Source organism: Urocitellus parryii, chromosome 11, assembly GCF_045843805.1.
Source record: "Urocitellus parryii isolate mUroPar1 chromosome 11, mUroPar1.hap1, whole genome shotgun sequence".
NCBI lineage: Eukaryota > Metazoa > Chordata > Mammalia > Rodentia > Sciuridae > Urocitellus > Urocitellus parryii.
This window is the reverse complement of record NC_135541.1, coordinates 35546041-35567876: the sequence shown is the minus strand read 5'-3', so window position 1 is coordinate 35567876 and position 21836 is coordinate 35546041. Positions and strand designations below refer to the sequence as shown.

Here is a 21836-nt window from a genome sequence, read left to right as displayed (position 1 = left end):
ATGAAAACAGTAAATTTATTTATTTTAATACTGGGGATTCAACCCAGGGGCACTTTATCACTGAGTTATACTCCCAGTCCTCTTTTTTTGGAAGGACAGTGGGAATTCAATCCAGGGCCACTTTATCATTGAGCCACACCCCCAGCCCTTTTTATTTTTTATTTTTAGATGGGGTCTCAGTAAGCTGTTTAGGATCTCCCTATGTTGCTGAGGCTGATCTGGAACTTGTGATCCGCCTGTCTCAGCTTCCAGAATTGCTGAGATTACAGGCATGTGCCACACTTGTCAATTTACAAAGTAATAAATAACCACAGACTTCTTCATTTGATACTTTCATTCCTTCCTATTATGCCCCAAATAAGTAGAGAGAGACTAGCCAAATTTAGCTTATTTATTTCAAAATGTTATTTCTGCTGAACTGTATCATCAAATTAGAAGGGCTCTGAATAGCTTAAGACTTATTAAATAATCATGCCTTGGTTATATGTCTTAGAAGAAAATTTTTTTACTACTTACGTCGATATTCAGCTCCAAGTCTCAACATTAGTCGGATGGGAAACACTTTAGCCCAAGGAGTTTCCCACTTCTGGATAAGAATCCCAAACAAGTAAGGTGGGGTTGGGAGAACTAGGTCTTGCAGTGACTGATAGGTAGATGTCACATATAAAAATCCACCATGTTCTTTACTGCCGAGGAAACTTTGACTGAAGAAGGAATGTCCCAAGTTGCCCACAACATTTCCTAAAACAAAAAGTTCATTATATATTGTTTACTAGTAAATAGATCTTTTCTCGCTGTTTTTTCTTTGTTTGTTTTTGTTTTTTACAATAATGGAGATTAAAACCTGGGGGCTTTACCACTGAGTCACACCCCAATTCTTTTTTGCTCTTTATTTTAAGACAAGGTCTCACTAAATTGCCCAGGCTGGCCTTGAACTTACAATTCTCCTGGTAGCTGGGATTATAGGCATGTTTCACCATGCCTGGCTTATTTATAATAATCATTTTTTACTGTTATATTTTTTTAGTACTGGAGATTGAACTCGGGGCCTTCAACCACTGACACACATCCCTAGCTCTATTCTGTATTTTATTTAGAGACAGGGGTCTATCTCACTGAGTTGCTTAGCACCTTGCTTTTGCTGAGGCTGGCTTTGAACTCACAATCCTCCTGTCTCAGCCTCCTCAGCCACTGCATCCAGCTATAATAATAATTATTACCCCAAATTGGGTCAGACATTACCAAACTCTAATTCCCAATCTTTCACTATAAAAGACCCCTGTGTAAACAATTGGTTGTTAAATACAAAGATGTTATCCAATTTTATCAGGGCTTCATGCTGGTGAGCAGGAAATACTTCATATGATCACAGGGTAAAAGGTGGTCTAGTTAAAATCCAAAAATATTGTTGTTAAACTGTATAACTTTACTGTGTGAGATACTTTAGAGGTCTCAGGATAACAATTATTGGCTCAAAGATCATGAAAAACTAATTCAGATTAGGTGCCTGCTCTCTCAAAGCTTATTTCTCACTGGGTAAATAAAATCAACTCATGAATGTAATAAACTGTCTACAGTAAGTGCAGTTATGAGACATTAGGGAAGAAGAGGATTTATGGAGAAGGTAGTACCACAGATAGGATCTTTTCTTTGTAATTTTGATTGAGACAAATATGAAACATAGATGTACAACTTAAAAATTATTTAAACCCATAATAGGCAGTTTTCTCTCTTTTAAATACAAGTGCTATTTATTAAGCACTTTTTAATAGGTTTGCAAGTAAAACAGTAACAAGTATATCAGTCCTTCATTAAGGGGACATTTTCCTCAGTTTAGAATTACAAAGAGACCAGGCCCAGAAGTGCATGCCTGTAATCCCAGTGGCTGAGACAGGAAGATCATGAGTTCAAAGCCAATCACAGCAATTTAGCAAAATCCTAAGCAACTTAGCAAGACTCAAAAAAAAAATATAAAGGGTTGGGGATGTGGCTCTGTGGTTGAGCACCTCTGGGTTAGATCCCTGGTACCAAAAAAAAAAAAAAAAAATTACAGAGAGCTGTTCAATAATGAAAGAACAGATATGTTCACTAGATAGGTACAATCTTCTTTTGAAAGCTCTTAAAACAAAAACACAAGAAATCTCCATCAGAGAAGTTAATGCTTGCTTTAACAGAAAACTAGAGTTTATATCTATAGACTCAGACTCCTGTTGTGAAGTGGGAATGTTTGTTGATGGTAGGATCCAAAGTAAAGGGAACACCTCCCTATAAAATTCAGAGAAGCTCTTTGGTATACACTATGCTGCCCTGATCATTAACACCTAAATTTTACATTTGAAATAGGACTTATAAAAATACAGGGGTAGGAGCTGGAGTTGTGGCTCAATGGTAAAGCACTTGCCTTGCACATTTGGGGCCCTAGGTTCGATCCTCAGCACCACATAAAAAATAAATAAAAACAAAATAAAGACATTGTGTTCATCTATAACTAAAAAAAGGGAAAAAAAAGAATACAGGAGTAATATTCTTGCCCAAGCATTAGCCAACTCTGGCTGTACAATTAAGCTGCTGGGCCATATCTATAAAAAAAAAACAATCTCCATATAAAATTAACAGTATAGGATTTTAAAGAAAAGAAAAACTGATTTCAGAGTCACAGAAATATATGATTGAGTTTGAACATTCACTACTGTAGAATTGAGGCAAGTTAGTTCTGGGAGCACCAACATCTGTGTAGAAATGTGGGAAATTATATTAAATTTCAGACATCTTGTGAAAAATAAATTATAGAATATATATAAAATACCTAACAGCATTAGCCATACAATGTGTTCTCAAAAAATTTTAACTATTATTGCTCTAATGCAAATATATACATAACAATAGCCAAATCCTACAGGATTTCTTTTTCTTTACCAAAAATTGTAGAGCAATATTTGTATAAATTTTCATTTTTTCTGGCACCCACTACAGAATTGGGGATAGAGTGGCAGGAACTTTTGGGAGATCAGATCCCCAAATACACCACTGCCTTTTTACTCCCCGCCCCAATCCTATAATTCTAAGATACCATAAAAGATACTTTATACCAATGCAAAATTCAAAAAACAGACAATTAGAGAGGAGAAAAACCTTACTCAGGTTTGACAGGGAGGAGGAAAATGGGAGATAAGAGATGGAAGTTTTTTTTCCCCTCCACAATGGAAGGTGCATGATAACATTCCTTTAAAGGTTTAGTGATGGCATGCTATTGTTTCAAGATATCCCCCAAAAAACCTGTTGGAAACTTAATTCGAAATATAACAGTGTTGGGAGGTGGAGCCTAATGAGATTAGGTCATGATGGCAGAGTGAATGGATTTATCATGGTATTATCATGGGAGTGGGTTTATTTAAAAAGGATATTTTGGGGCAGGGTTGTGGCTCAGTGGTAGACTGTTTGCCTCGCACGTGTAAGGCACTGGGTTCGATCCTCAGCACCACCAAAAAATAAAATAAACAAAATAAAAAGGACATTTGACCCTTTCTTGCTCTTTTGCCCCATATTTGCCCTTCCACTGCCGTGGAATGACACAGTAAGAATGTTCTTGCCAAATGCCAACCAGTTGACCATTAATTTTTCAGTCTCCAGAATGTAAGAAATAAACTTCTGTTCATTATAATAACCCTAGTCTGTGGTATTCTGTTAAAACAGCATAAAACAGAGTAGGACATAACATACAATTTATGGTTCACAAAGACTGTTCTAGTGAATATACCTCAGAGGTAAAAAGTATGTTGTTTGGTACTCAAGGCATTCATTCATTATTCCTTTCGGATTCCCCTATTAGAGCCTAGAATCTATTACTAGTTATTTTTCCACACATTCTTATTTCCTTTCCTTTCCTTTCTGCCATTATCACTTAACATCCTCTTCATTCCATCATACATTCTTCACTACGTCCCTTCCCATTACCAAATACATCTTTCATCCTTTAAGTATTTATTTTATTTTTTTAATGTGGATCTCCACTGTCAATGAATGATTTCGACTATCAATAACTATTTCATACATAAACAAGTAAAATTCCAGAGTTGTAGATAATAGCAAAAATAAAATGCTGAGTATAAAAATTTGATAAGAAAAAAATAAAAAAAATTTTCATTAAAAGATAATCCAGAGCTACGAACTCAAAAAGTCTGTTATTATTAATTTGTATCAGAATTTCACTATAAGAACATTCAATACAATGGACCCAATGAACTAATTTATGGAGATATATATTTCTATTGCTCTCTACATATCCCATGCCAAAAGACAAAAGACATCAACAAATTTAGTTTAAAGGTGTTAACTGGTCTATAATTGGACAACATCTCATTCTAGAAAACAGAATGAGTATTCAATCAGTAATTTTCAAAGCAATTTTACAAAGCATTAACCAGGTTATCATCAGAACAATGCAATCAGGAGGTTTACTTTACCAATGAAGAAACTGTAGCTCAGTAGTAGAGATGGATAGACTCCAATGGAATATTACTCAGCCATAAGGAAGAATAAAATGATGGCATTTGCCAGTAAATGGATGGAACTGGAGACTATCATGCTAAGTGAAATAAGTCAATCCCAAAAACCCAAAGGCAAAATGTTCTCTCTGATATGAGGAAGCTAACACACAAAAAAGGTGGGGAAGGGAAGAATAGACATTCATTGGATTAGACAAAAGGGAATGAAGGGAATGGAGGCAAGATGGGTACAGGAAAGAGTAGAACAAATCAGATATAACTTTGCTATGTTCATATATGAATACATGGACCAGTGTTAACTCCACATCATGTACAACCATAAAAACGGGAAGTTATTCTCCATGTATGCATAATATGTCAAAACACATTCTACTGTCATGTATTTTTTTTTTTTTTAGAGAGAGTGAGAGAGGGGAGAGAGAGAGAGAGAAATTTTAATATTTATTTTTTAGTTCTCGGCGGACACAACATCTTTGTTGGTATGTGGTGCTGGGGATCGAACCCGGGCCGCACGCATGCCAGGCGAGCGCGCTACCGCTTGAGCCACATCCCCAGCCCCTACTGTCATGTATTAAGAAAAAAAGAGATGAGTGATTCTCAAAATACACACAGTAAAAACTATGGTAAAGTAAAATCTGGAAAGATTATCTTTCAAACTCCTAGTATTTCCTTGAATCACACTATGTCTTCCAAAAAATTAGTGTAATTTGAAATTTTCCATCTTAAAATTGTAGCTTAAACTTTATTTTTCAAATGCTTACTAGTAGCTCTCTTTAAATTCAGTTCAAATATAACTTACATACCTATGTGACAACAGCTTGCTTTTGTTTCAAAACAAAATCCTCACATCAACTCAAATGGAACAATTTCCAAGCAAATGATTCATTTATTTTAAGAAATACTAACAATTCTAAACATTAACATAATTAAAACACAAGCCATCAACAGAATTTAGACAAGCTGGGCACGGTAGTACACACTTATAATCCCAGCTACTCAGGAAGCTGAGGCAGGAGGATCACAAGTTGTTTGGGCAACTTAGGGAGGCCCTGTATCAAAGTTAAAATAAAAAGGTCAAGGGATGCAGCTCAGTGGTATAGCACTTGCCTAGCATATACAACGCTCTAGGTTCAAGTCTCAGGACCACAAATTAAAAAAGAATTTTTTTTTTTTTAGACAGTTCCTTAGAATTCCTGCAAGGCAATAAACTGCAGTTAAGAAGGAACACATTATAAAAGATTTCAGTTTAGAGCATCTGTGATTCACCCTGAATTTTAAAAAGCTGGAGAGGCACTATATTACTTCTTATGGCTCTAAAAAGATTTAGAAAAGATATAGCCGAACTCAAATCTGAATTCAGACACTTTTCATCTAAGTGCATGATCATCAACAAGTTACTTTTGTCTTCAATGCCTTTCAGATTCCTCTTATATAAAATGGAAACAGTAACAGCATAAATATCACAGAATTGTTAAGAAATAAAACAGTGCATATAAAGCCATGAATATATTGCCTAGCATAAACTAATCACTCAATAAATGTTAGTCATTATTATTTTTTCTTTTGGGGGTGGGCTACTAGGAATTGAAACCATGACCTCACAATGCTAGGCATGTGCTCTATCACTGAGTTATACCTACCAATCCAACACTGGCTTTTGATAAAGCCATATAAAAATGATACTTAAAAATCACCTAGGTTAACTGTTGTCCACAGGTTAAAACTAAAGACAAAGAACACTTTGGAATGAAAGTACATGTCTAAAAAAAAAGAGAGATATGATAAGAGGAAAGAAAAACTATCTTTCAAAGATCTAAAGTTGTAAAAAATTTCCCAAGTTATCTACTCAAGTGGCCTACTTAAGTGACCCATGTCATTTCTTTCTTCCTCAGGGGACCACAGATACTGAGCCTCAGAAACAGACTAATGTGAATGGTATGTTTCCTTGTCTCCAAGTCACAGTACAAACAAGAAGTCAGGAATAGCCTGGCACGGTGGTTTATGCCTATTATACCAGCAACTCGGGAGGTCGAGGCAGAAAGATCACAAATTCAAGGCCAGCCCAGACAACTTAGCAAAATCCCAGTCCCAAATAAAAAATAAAAAGGGCTGGGGATGTAGCTCAGTGGTAGAGTACTCCTAGGTTCAATACCTAGTATCACTTTAAAAAAGCCAGGAATAATAAGTATCATTTTAAAAAAAGCCAGGAATAATAAGTACAGTATTTTTATTCACATAAGTATTCTCTCAGGATATCTTTCCATCTTGGTGCTTTTCTCCAAAGAACAAAAAAATGTTTCCTAGTGACATCATGCCAACTCATTAATTCCTTCAACCCATAGTTTTTAATTAAATCTCTCTAATATACCAGACTGTTTTAGGAATGGGTACAGAGTTGACCCAGACAGATAAAAATCTTGCCTTTATAGAGTTCACAATCAATGGAGAGAGACAAATAATTTCAGTAAGTATAACTAGAGACAAATGCTTTGAAGAAAATAAAATAATATAACAGATTGATAGGGCTAGGGAAAGGAGACTTCTTTAGTTGAGAGAGTCAGGAAAAATCTCTGAACAGAAAACATTTAAGAACAGACTAAAACAAAGACAAAATGAGCCAATAAAGATCTGAAAGAGCATTCCAGTTCATGGAAAAAGTAATGCAGAAGCTGTGAATGGGAAATTAGTTTGATGGGCTCAAAGGTCACAAAAATTATCAATGTAGCTAAAGCAAATTAAGGGGTAGTATTAGATAATGTCAGAAATCTTTAGGGGCTAGATCATATTGGACCACATGGACCAAAAAGAATTGGAGTTTCTTCTAACTGCACTGGGAAGCCCACCAAAAGGTTTAAGGCAGCTTCAGTTGTATTTTCACACCTATCACTGTGTCATTGTGCTACATAAATGTGCTCTCAATTCCCCGGGATTAAATCTAGTATGTCTCGGGAATAGCTGAGGGAAGATAAACATGTCTGCAAATGTAGAACTGCAAATGGTTGAGAAGGAACAAAAAGCAGTATTCAAATATAAAAGAATTTAACTTGCAAGGTTGAGAACATAGTCTATGTTTATAATTAAAATTCTCTTCTTGCTTTATTCTAAAATTAAATCTCAAAGTTGAAAATTAACAACTGTAAATCTTATCAAGCTCATGTAAATATAAATCAATATTCTCCTGAATTAATAGCTTTTTTGAAGAGAAACATTAAAATTGGTTAATTTAGGCTAAGGCATACAGAACTGAAGAATATACCTCAGGATCAGTAGAGAAGGACAAAGAGTCAAATTATACAAAAGAGCAGTTAGATATGGATGGCTGATTTCAGAGGCTCCAATATTAAAAGGAGTTCCAAAGGAAGACAGTGGAAGGATAAAAGAGAAGTAATATCAAAGATTCAATAACCAAGGATTTTCCAAAGAAACAACAAAATGTATTATCACATTAAAAGTATACTTTGAGTCCTCAGCAGTAAAAATAAAAAAGAAAATCATGTATGTGGCAGACACTAGACCAATGGAATAGAACAGAGTCCTAAAACAGACCGATTCATATAAGATCAATTAATATTCAGAAACAGTTTCAAGTTAATTCAATAGTGAAAAGCATAGTCTTTTTAACAAATGATGCTGGAACAACAAGATAGACAATTTAAAAAAAAAGAACTTAAAGCTTTATATCATTTATTACACAAAAATTAACTCAAGGGTTGGGGATATAGCTTAGTGGAAGAGTGCTTGTCTAGCACCCATGTAGCTCTGGATTCCATCTCCAGGACTTAATTTAAAAAAACAAAAAGTTTAATTCAAAATGGATCACAGATCTAAAAACTTACAGAAAATAATATAAAAGAAAATGCTAGGACTTTAGGTTAAGGCAAACATTCTTAGAAAACTAAGTATAGCTGAGCGTGTTGGTACATGCCTATAATCCCAGTGACTCAGGAGGCTGAGGGGAGAAGTTAGCAGTTTCAAGGCCAGTTCAGCAACTTGATTAGGCCCTAAGTAACTTAGCAAGACTATCTCAAAAATAAAAAGGACTGGGGATATAGGTTAATGGTAAAGTGCTCTGGGTTCAATCCCCAATGCCACAAAAGAAAAACAGAAAACTAAAGTTACACCATAGAAGAAAGACTGATACACTGGACCTTGTCAAGATTCAGAATTTTGCTCTATGAAAAACAGGAAAATGAAAAGACAAGCCATGGCATAGAAAAACAATATTTGCAAAACAGTATATGAGGGCCGGTGTTGTGGCTCAGTGGTAGAGCACTTGCCTGGCTCATGTGAGGCACCTGTAAGGCACCACATAAAAATAAATAAAATAAAGATATTGTGTCCATCTACAACTAAAAATATATTTTAAAAAGCAGTATATGATATAGGAATCGTATCCAAAATTTATTAAGTACAAAAAACTCAAGAAAACAACCTAGTTTGTTTTCTCAGCACCACATAAAAATAAATAAATAAAATAAAGATATTGTGCCCATCTACAACTAAAAATATATTTTAAAAAACAGCATATGATACAGGAGTTGTATCCAAAATTTAAATACAAGACTCAAGAAAACAATTTCGTTTTTAAATGGGCAAAAGAAGAGATATAGATGGTGCTATGATTTGGATATGGACATAGTTTTTGTGTCCACCAAGGGTCCATGTATTGGGAGGTTGGTTCCTAGAGTGGAAGTACTAAGAGCTGGTGTGGAATCTTTATGGTCACTGGGGGTCCTGACCTCAGAAAGATGAAGGTAGTTCTCTGAGAGGGTTGTCATAAAAGGACCAAGTCCCACCCAGCACTCTCTGTTTCTTGACTGAAGATGTGACCAATTGCTGATACTGGCTCCTACCACTGTCTTTGCTATCTGTCACAGTGCCCTCATCAAAACTGAGCCCATGTGGGCCTCATGCTCCAACACTGTGAGCTAAACAAACCTTGTTTCATTCTTAAGTAGCCTGTATTTCATCACCATGATAAAACACAATGACGTGACTAATATAAGATGATAAATAAATAAATGAAAAGTTGCTCAATATCATTGGTCAGTAGGGCAATTCAAACTAAAATCACAATGAGATACAACGAAAAGCAAAAATAAACAAACAAATAACAAAAGAGTGTGTATGTTAGCTTTACACTGCTGGAACCAAAATACTTGACAAGAATAACTTAGAGGAAGAAAAGTTTAGTTGGAGCTCATGATTTCAGAGGTGGGAATCCACAGATGACTCCCTTGCACTGCACCCCAGGAGAAGCAGAACATAATGACCAAAAGGCATGGCAGAGGAAAGTTGCTTACCTCATGGCAGCCAGGAAATAGAGGGAGTGGAGGAAAGGAGCCGCAGGAATGAAAAGCCTTTCAAGGGCACACCCCCATGACATACCCCATTTGCCTACAAGTACCAACAGATTTGTCCATTCAAACTAGGATAGAATGATTACGTCACAGCTCTAACATTCTAATCTTTTCACTCCTGAATATTCTTGCATTATTAACACAGGAGCTTTTGGGGAACACCTCATATCCAAACCATAACATTCTGCCCTAAGCTCCAAAAGTTCATGTCCATCCCACAATGAAAAATGCATGTAGTCCATCTCTAAGAGTCCAATAGTCTTAACAGTTCCAACATTGCCCAAAAGTCTAAGTCCAGAGTCTCCTCTTAGACTCAAGGCAAACTCTTGGCTTTGAGTTTCTGTAAAAACTAAAAGCAAGTTACATACATTCAATATACAAAGGCATAAAGTAAACATTCCCATTCCAAAAGGGAGAAATAGGGGCATAGAAAGAAGGGTAGAATCAAAGTAAGACCAAAACCCAGCTGGGCAAACAGGTCCTGTAACTCCTTGTATGTCATCTAGGACACATGGTGATGATACATTCTCTCTAGAGGGCTTGGGCAGCCCTGCCCCTTTGGCCTTGCTGGTTGCAAGTACAGAGGCTATCATTTAGCCTGGCTCTCTCAGCAGCCAGTGGTTATTCTCAGCACACAGTCCACATTACTGGCATCTCTTAATTTCTGGAGCCTCCATTCCAGCATCATCCTATGGTATAAGGTAGAAGGAACTGAAGACAACAAGAGGGGGCAAACTTTTATAAAGGTACCAATCCCACCCATAAAGGTGGAGCCCTCAAGGTCTAATCATACCTTTTAAAGAGTCTACCTCTCTATACTATTACAATGGTAATTGAACTTCGACATGAGTTTTGGGGAGGATGAACAATCAAATCCTAGATAGACCAATTTTTAAAAATACAGTATTAAAGGAATTTAGAAGAAGAAATTACTTCCATCGGGGAGGCTCATCATTTTATAGAGAAGTGTACTTTGAGACCTAAGAAAACGAACAGGATTCAGATAGTTGGGTGTAAGGCAATTGTATGGTAAGGGAATACTATAATTATGGATAAGAAAGTAAAAATCTATCAGAGTTTATAAAAAACAAGAAATGTTTAGTTTGGCTACAATGTAATAAGCATGAGGAAACAACTAGTGGGAAATGAGACTGGAAATATAGGGGTTTATTCAAAAGGAAACATGAAGTCAAAAAAATATTTTGAATGAGAGGGGAAAAAGAGACTAACTCTAGAAAAAATAAATGGTACATACTAATCCCATTTCAATCAAATCAATGTTCTGAATATTTGTGTGCAAAACCAAAACAATAACATACACACGTACAAAACACAGAGGAAAGGAGGTGATATGGGGAGAAACAAGGTAGAATCTACAATCTCCCATGGCACTAAAATATCCAGGGGCATTCTGAAACTCTCAGAATGCAATCTCTCACAAGCAACAATTTTTTGTCTCATACAGAAAGCATGAACAACTATATATGACACTAAGCAAGTATAAATATACACATTTTAATATTCATATATATTATTATTAAATACATAGAATTTAGATTTTTTAATTCACAGGAAATTATAAAGAAAGCTCATTCTAGGACCTTTAAAGTCTTTTTGAGGCATCTCTTAATTTCTGGAGCACAGTAGCCATTAAATTAGTAAGAGTATTCAAGGCTTCCACACTCAGGAGAAATTTGATACAATTTGTCAACTGAATAATGAACTAAGATCATTTTTGAACACCTAAAATATGTTTCACCTTATAAAAAATTATAGTGAAATATAGGATATCAAACTACTCTGATTATCTAAACACAGGATTCTTAATAAAACATGCATATATCACAGATGTTATGCATACCTGATTTTATAAAACTTATATACTATTAATACATGCACAAAGGCAACTGAAATAATAAAAAGAACACTGTTTCTGGCAGCTTTATAGTCCTAACTTTGCCACCAACTAGGCCTGTGATTTAGTCAAGACGTTAACACATCTAGGTTTCATTTTCCTCATCTATAGGAAAAATTAAAGAGTTTATACTAAATGATCTAAGATACTTTCTAGCCCTGATATTTGATGATCTGTGAAATAATTCCTGTACAAGGAGAGACTCTTATACCTCATGTATGCTTTGAAATATTATTTACATAGTCATACATATATATGTACATGCCTCATCCTACATTATGGAAAATTTCTTAAGATGACTTGGATGTATTTTTTTTTTACAGAGAGTGAGAGAGGAGAGAGAGAGAGAATTTTTAATATTTATTTTTTAGTTCTCGGCGGACACAACATCTTTGTTGGTATGTGGTGCTGAGGATCGAACCCGGGCCACACGCATGCCAGACGAGCACGCTACTGCCTGAGCCACATTCCCAGCCCCGACTTGGATGTATTATAGTCTGATCTCAGACTATTGTTATTTTACAATCACTTCCAAGTAATTTTTCTCATAAAAATTTTCATATTTTAGGGGATGGGTTGTAGCTCAGTGGTAGAGTGATCACCTAGCATGCACGAGGCACTGGGTTCGATCCTCAGCACCTCATAAAAATAAAATAAAGATATTAAATTTTTTTTTCATATTTTAGTAGTTCAAAATGAACTCTACTAATGTATCTGGACACTTTTTAAAAATGTATAACCAGGAACTCAAGAACTTTAATGCCAAAAAAAACCCCAAATGATCTAATTTAAAAATGGGCTACAGAGTGCAAAAGATATTTCTCAAAAGAAGACATACAAATAGCCAATAAGTATATGAAAAAAAAATGTTCAATATCAGTAATCATCAGGGAAATGCAAATAAAAACCACAATGAAACATAATCTTACCCCAGTTAGAATGGCTATCATCAAAGTCAAAAACAACAAATGGTGAGGATAAAGATAAAGAGAAACTCACACTGTTGGGTGGGAATGTAAATTAGTACAGTCATATGGAACACAGTATGAAAAGTCGTTACAAAAATAAAACAGGGGGTGCTGGGGACGTGGCTCAAGCGGTAGCGCGCTCGCCTGGCATGTGTGCGGCCCGGGTTCGATCCTCAGCACCACATACAAACAAAGATGTTGTGTCCGCCGAAAACTAAAAAAATAAATAAATTCATTCTCTCTCTCTCTCTCTCTCTCTCTCTCTCTCTCTCTCTCTTTAAAAAATAAAATAAAATATTTAAAATAAAATAAAATAAAATAAAACAGGGGGCTGGGGTTGTGGCTCAGCGGCATGTGCGAGGCCCTGGATTTGATCCTCAACACCACATAAAAATAAATCAATAAAGGTATTAAAAAAAAACAGAACTACAATGTGATCCTCAACTCCACTATTGTATATAAATCCAAAGGAAATTAAATAATACTATCAGTTACTATTATGGCATTATGTAAAAATGTGGATGTGTAACCGATGTGTAACCAATGTGATTCTGCAATCTTTGTAATGTTTTGAATAACCAATAAAAAAATTAAATAAATAAATAAATAAATAAATAATACTATCAAAGAGATATTTGCACTCCCCTGTTTACTGTAGCACTATTCACAATAGCCAAGAAACAGAATCAACCAAGGAGGCCATCAAAAGATAAATGGTGCACAGTGGCATACACATGTAATCCCAGTGACTCAGGAGGCTGAAGTAGGATTGCCAGTTCAAGACAAGCCTTAGCAACTTAGTGAGGCCCTAAGCAACTATTGAGACCCCCTCTCAAAATATAAAAAGGATTGGGGATGTAGCTCAGTGATAAAGTGCCTTGGGTTCGATCTCTAGTACCAAAAAAAAAAAAAAAGGTAAGATAAGGAAAATATGGTATTTATTATAGAAACATGGATAAAACTGGAGGTTATTATTTTAAATTAAATAAGCCAGACACTTATGACATGAATTATCATAATTCATATCATAAGTCACATCCTTTCCTTACAGGTATCTCTCAGGACTCCATTCACAGCCCTAATTTCTCCACATTGGCCTATCTCATACACAACATTAACTTCAACTATCACATGAAAGCTGCGTCTTCCAAATTTGTATAGTAGCCTAGATCAATCTTCTATATCAATATCCATATATCTTCCATTTACATATTTAACCTGACATCATCAAATGCAACAAACTGAACTAAGAACTTATCTTTTTCTCCTCTGCCAGATGTGTTCCTGTTCCATTCACCATCTCAACAAAGAAGACCAACCTACTCAGGTGCCGAAGACAGAAATCTGGAGCTAATCTTGACTCTAGCTCCTTGTACTCAGTAAATCTTATTGAATTGAAGCATCGATGCCTTATACATCCCTCTCCAATACTCTTTATTCCCACTGCCATTACTTAAATTAAGTTCTGTAATTTCTCCCTTAATTCCTAACATAGCTTTTTTAAAAAAACAATTTTGAGTGTGATTTATATACAACCCCTTCCACACACAGATTTTAAGTATATAGTTCCATGAGTTTAAATAAATGTAAACATCTATGTAACCACTACCCAATCGGACATAGAACATCAAACAGGAAAGTTCCCTGACTGCTCTGTGGTCAATTCCAACAACTGTACCCCACCACAGTTCAGGCAACCACTGGTGCAATTGCTATTACCATAGAATTCATTTTGCTTGTTCCATATAAATGGAACAAGCAAATGGAGATGTTATGCCCTGGTATAATGTCTCTGAAATTCATCCATTTTGTGGCATATACCAGCAGTATGTTAGTTTTTATTTTTGAGCAGTATCCTAGTACATGAATATACTATATATGCTTTTTAACTATCACCAGACTCACAGACTTTGATCCATTTTTTGTATTGCTTCTATAGTCATCTCTCTAAAATGTAAATCAGATTATGTCACTCATTTTCTTAAATTCCTTCAATGGTTCCTCACTGCCTCCAGAACAAAGGATGAGTTCTTGAACAAGACATTTATGTCATTCATGAACCTCCCATGCCCTGGTATCTGTTGCCCTCTCAAAAGTTACATGAGCCAAGCACAGTGGTTTATGCCTCTAATCCCAGTAACTTGGGAGGCTGAGGCACAGGGATCACAAGTTTGAGGCCAGCCTAAAAATCAGAAAAGGCCGAGGATATAGCTCATTGGTAGAAAAACCCTAAATTCAATCCCTGGTACAAAAAAACAACCCCCCCCCCTCCACATGAACATATAATTACTTTTACTTTATTTAAAGACTTTACATGTGAAAATATTCAAATTGAGGAGAAAAGTAAAAGTCTCAGGTCATTTCTGGAATTACATTCAGCCTCAAGGTATAATATAGCCTGGAGAATCTAGATAATTTCAAATTAACTCTATACTGTTCTTTTGCAGGGTTGGGGGGTACCAGGGATTAAACCCAGGGCACTTAACCACTGAGCCATATCCCCTGCCCTTTTTTATATTTTATACCATGTTTTTAAATCTAATACTATTATTTTTTATCTAAGTCCAAAATTTTTTATCATTTACTAAGGGTACAAAGTCATAAAGCATTCCCACCTGCCAGAGCATCCCGATAAAGTTGCACAAAATGATTAAAGATGTCCTTTGGCAAACACTTTTCATCCGGCAGACACTGTAGAAGGATGACTATCTCAGACTGACCCACTGCATGCATTCCCTTGGTTGTGAAACACCAGCATTTCCGGTTTACATCTACAGATGAAATAAAAATATAAAAATAAAGACATTCTCCTCAATCCTATTCTAAAAAGAGATAAATAGAAATCTATGATACAATACAGCAAAGAATAAAATAGGTCATACTGAGTTTATATAATTCAAACTCGGTCATTGCACTGAGCCAAAGAACAATTGTAGAAATTAAAACATGCCAATGCCTCTGATTCTTTTCTCAACACTTAAACTTTTAAATCCTACTACTAAAAGGCATAATTAGTAAAATCAGTTCTATTAATAATAAAATAAAACCAAAGTATACCATATAAAGGATATAGTCCTACACCTTTATTTAAAAAAAAAAAAACACTTTACCAAAGGAAATAATTATTTATATAAGAATCAATAATAAAAGCCAATATTATAGCTTAGGTTTTAGGTTGTGACCTAAAAATGTATAATTTATGTCTATTTGTTAAATTTAATATGTTAAAAGATATAAGCTACTTTAATTACAGTCCTTTCATGGGGACAGTTATAGATAAACAGCAACATGGCTTTACTTGGCTTTGTGCTATAAAAAGTATTAAAAAGGATGACTTTTCTAGACTACTTTCTTCCATGTTTTCACTTTGAGGCTATGAAGACTTCAAAACAGTAGAAGATATATATATATATATTCAAAAATAGTATTCAATCCTTTGTACCCTAACACAATAGGATCCCCAAAGGACATGAAAAGAATCCAAATAAAATTATGAATACCATCATGCATATCAAAACTAATTAAAGATCCATTTTTTTCACTTTGAAAATTATTAGTTTATGTATCTAAACAGGATGTGCCCAATCCAACTATATTAAAAAGGTATACACTGCAGGAATTTCAGGTTAGCTAATTTATAAGCCTAACCTATAAAAAAAAAGAAACTATATAAAATAAATGGAAATTTCAAGCAGATTATTATAAATCTGATCCTGGAAGGAAAGGCAGAAAGCATTAATAACTGGCCAAATATTCAAAGGTGTGATCAAGCAAGGCAGAAACCTACATTTCATCAATGTAGAACCTCTAAGGTAGTGGTATATATAGGTGCTTCTTGTTTCTAAGGTCAACTTAAAATTAGTATATAGTACTAAAGGACTGTTCCCCAGAGCTTCCTCCTTCCTCCAAAACTGTCTCATCCAGGATAAATTCATTCTCTATTTTCAAATACCATAATGGAAAAAAATCAAGATTTTAAGTTACTATTCTCTTTCTTATTCTGATGCTCATGAATCTAGCACTAAGAACTGAGAAATTTCTTCTAAATCATCATTTGTGATGTATTAAAGTTTTACTACTTATTAATTAACTAATACTTTTCCTAAATAAGATTATGTAACATGATTAAAGTTTCTGGGATTAAAACCTACCATGTAAATTTTTTGGCACTCTCGGATAATTTATTTCACTTCCAGTTATTCTGGTGGTGAATTATGACTTAATATACCTATCTCAAGAACTTAACTTAATCTGAGTACAAGATTTGTTGACTTTCCTCCAGGGAGAAGTCACCTATCTCACTCCGTGATTAAAGGCAAGAGTTTCAGTTTATATGATTTTATATAAACCAACTTTTTCAGAATTTTGTTTTCAGTAAAATGTAGCTCTATATAAAAATCCTTGTGTGTAATGAATTTGAAAGTTTTATTTACTAGTGATGAGTCTATAAAGTAACTCATTTTAATTAAAAAAATAAATTTCTAACTTACAATTTACAATTTTAACCATTGACAATAAATTTGCATTTAAAACAAATACAAGTGGATCAGGGCCACCATCTTCCAATTGCTGCATTACTGAAATCTGTGATGGTTTCTCTTCCACGGCATAGTCTGTAAGGAGAGAAAACATTGTAATAGATTGGTTAATGGGATAGATTGAGAAAGAAATCTGATGGAGAATGGGCTGATTATTCACACGAAAGAGACAAACATTTGATTTATAGGTGAGCATAGGTCCTGGTTTGTACCTGCTGTCCAAGAATCAAGTGTCTTTTTTCACTATAAAAAGTAATCCAGTCTGGGTTATCCTATAAGATTTGTGCCACGTCTAAAGATAACCTCTTTATTTAACTAAAATTTCCAATTATCACAACAACATCACATAATAAATGTTCTAAGCTGAGTGTGGTAGCACATGCCTATAATCCTCAAGACTCTGGAAGCTGGGGCATCACAAGTTCCAAGTCAGCTTCAGTGATTTGGCAAGACCCTGTCTCCAAATAAAACAAAAAGGCTGTAGATGTAATTTAGTGGTAAAACACCCCTGGGTTGAATCCCAATTACTACCAAAAAAAAAAAAAAAGCAAGCAAGCAAACCTGAAAGCCTGGTGTCAGGGAGATTAGGTAAAAAACTGAAAACCAAATAAAAGGGAAAAGACATGATTAATAAACCTCCTGAAAATTTACTGGCTAGATGCTGATTTGGATATATCGATAATATACTTTCATGTAAAGTTAAGCATTATTTCGACCAAACAATTTTACCTTTTATCAGAACTATCTAAAAAATATGCATATATAATATGCATAAAACATATTCACACATATTACATGTGTGTATATAAAGTTGTTTTTTTCTTTTATTTTTTTGGGGGGGAGGGCAATGCTGAGGATCAAATCCAGGGCCTCACACATGCTGAAAGTACTTTTAATAATAAACCTCTTATTTAAGTTAAGTCCTCATCACATTTATTTACTGTATTTTTCTGAATGTATTATACTTCAAAACAAAAAGTTAAACTAATATCCTGACTGTATCTGAGACAGCCAATTCTAGAACTACAAATAACTCTTCAGAGTACTATGTAGCTTTGAAATATAAAGGAAAAACTTCTAATAGACTATCTTTATATTATAATTAATATTATATCCTTCCAATGAATGAAAATGACATTATAATATAAAAACATAACATCTACTCAAATAATTAGTAATAGCAACAACTGTTTTCATGGCATTGGGGTAGTTGCACTTTTTTTGTTGGATAGGTAGGAGAAGGATAGTAATCACTTAAACTCCATCTCCTTCCCTTAACCAGAAGACAATATTTGGTATATATAACTATACCTATTTAAATATGTAAGTCCACATACCTCCTTTTACACCAGTGGAGATGAGAATGGGAGGAAGGCCATCTTCAGGAATAAGGTTCATTGCACTTCCAACAGGACTTCCAACCTGAGTAATACTCCCAGAAAATAAAGAAATGTCTGCCTAGGAAAAGCAAATCAGCAAAGTGAGCATTAAAGGCAGCCTGAGACTTTGGTAGAATATAGTTAAGAATACAAATGGGAATTTAAGTAAATATTTAAACTTTAAACTTTTTGGAAAAAAAAACTTTTTGAAAAACAGCTCAATACACTATAATATTCACAGCAGCTTTATTCATAATAACAAAAACCCTAAAAATAATCCAAATGTCCACTAACGGGAATAGATAAATTAGATATATATACACAATGGAATTCTACTTAGTAATAAAAAAATTAATTTCTGGTGCAAGAACAACATGAATAAATCTCATAAATTTTAGGTTGAGCTTACAAAGTTAAACACAAAACATTTATGTTTTTATTTATATGAAATTCAGGAATAGGCAAGAATAATTTATGGTGATAGAAGTCAGAAAAATGGTTACCTCGGAGAAAGGATAGCAGGTATTGACAGAAAAGTGCATGAGGGTACCTTCTGGGTGATAGAAAGATCTTCGCCTGGGTGATGGTTACATAGATATATATAAATTCATCAAGTTGTCTCCTAAAGGTTAATGTTCTTTAAGCACTTTGCTATATTTTAGATCTGAAAAGATTCTAAAACTATTTTTTTAAATATGCTCATGTCTTGCCACACTTTTTTCTATATTATCTATAGTTTAGGACTATAAGATTATAGTGATTTTTTGCTAAAATATTTTTCAGTGTGGCCAGTATGGCATTATATGATATTTGGAAAATTCTATTTACAAGCCATTATAATTGATTTAAAGGCCTAGTGCTGGAAATATAGCAATCTATTCCAATCTGTTATTTAATGATGCATAAATCTATCCTTTAATATCAAAAGAAGTTGTCATCTGGCATCTACTTAAATATCTTTTATAAAAAGGAATTTACTCCATTTATTAAGCACCTATTAAATATTAAGTACTCTACTAAGCCATAAAAATGAGAAAAATAGGGGCTGGGGTTGTGGCTCAGTGGTAGAGCACTTGACTAGTATGTGTGAGGCACTGAGTTTGATCCCCGGTTCCACATTAAAAATAAACAAATAAAATAAAGGTACTGTGTCCATTTACAACTAAAAAAAATATTTTTTGAAAAAAGATAAAAATATATTCCAGTATGGCCTTATACCATTTGTTTTTCCTCAAATTACCAAATGAAACTAAAAAAAATGTTGAATAATATGAGAGCACAGAAACAGAATAATTAACTTGGTTTAGTTCCTTTTATATTGAGCCAGACATTGTTACCCTGTAGCATTCACTCTCTATAGAGTTTCTGTATTCATTCATACTTATGTTTTACATGGAACCATATGACTCAGCTATATACTTCTTGTTATTTATCCTAAAAATTAATGTCATCATACTGTAAGGATACATGCATACCTATGTTTACTGCAATACAATTCATAATAGCCAAATTATAGACTCAATGAAATTGAGTCTTTTGCAGGAAAATGGATGGAACTTGACAGGGCTGTGTTAAGTGAAATAAGCCAAACTCAAAAGGTCAAGGGTCATATGTTTTCTCTCATATATAGAAGCTAGCGAGGGAAAACGGGAAAAAAAAGGTGTGGAGGGTAATGGCATAAAAAGCAAAGAGAGATTAGTAGAATAGAAGAAAGAAACCATGGAGTGGGAGGAGGGAAGTGCTGGGAGGGATATTGGCCAAATAATATTGTTATATTGTGTGCATGCACAAGTAAGTAACAACAAATCCCACTATTATGACAATTATAATACACCAATAAAAAATGTGGAAAAAAAATTATATGGCAAAGCAAAGAAACTAGAATGAAGACATATAGGGCACATTAAAAAATGTTTTAAGAACCTACTGCACAAAGAGATGTAAAGAAATCTGACAGAAAAAAGGAAAGTTACCATATAAGTTCCGTGTTCATAACTGATTCAGATAAGAATTGTCAAAGTACAGTAAAATTATTGGCTAAAAATTGTCAGGGAACAGAATATCACAGTCTCATATTACCCTTCATATTATTTATTAATTACAAACAGGAAAATGTACTCTTGCAACGGAGAAACGGGAGACATCATCTTAACCAATTACCAAACTGATACTTCTTGATATGATCCAGTAAGAAATGAACACACCTTCTGTAGTACTATTATCCTTGACAAAAATGTTTAATCTGAAACTAATCATGAAAAAAAATAAAAGACAAATTGAGGACATTATGCAAAATATGGCCCAATGCTTTAAAAGTAATAATGGTAATGAAAGACCAAAAAAAGTAGGGAACTGTTCAAGATTAAAGAAAAGCAACTGAAAAAGACAACTTAATGCAACTGTAATCCTTAATGGGATTCTGATTTTTAAAAATAAAGGTATTTAAATATTTTTGTGTCTGTGCATGTATAAGTATGTATAAATAAAAGCTATACAGAATATTAATGAGACAACTGGGAAAATATGAATATGGATTATATAAAAGAAAGAATTATAGAATAAATTTCCTCCTCATATGATCATTGTGTTGTGATTATGTAGGAAAATGACTTGTTCTTAAGAGACACAAGCTGAAAGGATCAGGTAGTCAAGTACAACTAATCTTCAAATTGTTCATCAAAAAAAAGAAAAGTGTGGGGTTGGAGTTGTGGTTCAGTGGTAGAGCACTTGCCTAGCAAATGTGAGGTCCTGGGTTCCATTCTTAGCACCACATAAAAAATAAACAAATAAAATAAAGATATTTTAAAAAAAAAAAGAAAAGTGTGTGTGTGTGTGTTGGTAAATGTAGCAAAATGATAATAGCTGGTAAATACCGTAAAGAGTATATGAGTGTTTATTGCACTCTTGCAAATAGTTATGGTTGTCACTCTCTGCAGCCATAGAATAAAATCCTCCAAAACAGACTTAGAAATACATAAAGACAGACATGACACAATTTAATGTCCCTTCTCCAAACAGGAAACTTAGCTATGTGGGTGCTATGGTTTGGATAAGGTTTGAGTGCCCCCTCCAAGGTTTCATTTAAAATTTAATCACCACTGGGAGGTGTTAAGAGGGCAGAAACTTAATGTAACAATGGTGTTTAGAGGTGGAGCCTTTGTGAGGTGAACA

General features: G+C 34.3%; 2 protein-coding genes across 3 annotated transcripts in view; one reads left to right on the top strand and one right to left on the bottom strand.

Moving 5' to 3' along the window:
* Nucleotides 1–14049, top strand: part of Cc2d1b (coiled-coil and C2 domain containing 1B) — a 77699-nt gene extending 63650 nt beyond the window's left edge. The window contains exon 25 of the mRNA XM_077791015.1: nucleotides 14025–14049. The gene's annotated coding sequence lies outside the window, so the exon portion shown is untranslated. The remainder of the gene's footprint in view (nucleotides 1–14024) is intronic.
* Nucleotides 1–21836, bottom strand: part of Zfyve9 (zinc finger FYVE-type containing 9) — a 193966-nt gene that overhangs the window by 44563 nt on the left and 127567 nt on the right. For both annotated transcript variants that reach the window (XM_026382175.2, XM_026382170.2), the window contains 4 exons: nucleotides 18624–18744; nucleotides 17239–17361; nucleotides 15364–15519; nucleotides 517–741 (listed from right to left, as the gene is read on the bottom strand). In XM_026382175.2, coding sequence (XP_026237960.2) covers nucleotides 517–741; nucleotides 15364–15519; nucleotides 17239–17361; nucleotides 18624–18744 — 625 coding nt within the window. The remainder of the gene's footprint in view (nucleotides 1–516; nucleotides 742–15363; nucleotides 15520–17238; nucleotides 17362–18623; nucleotides 18745–21836) is intronic.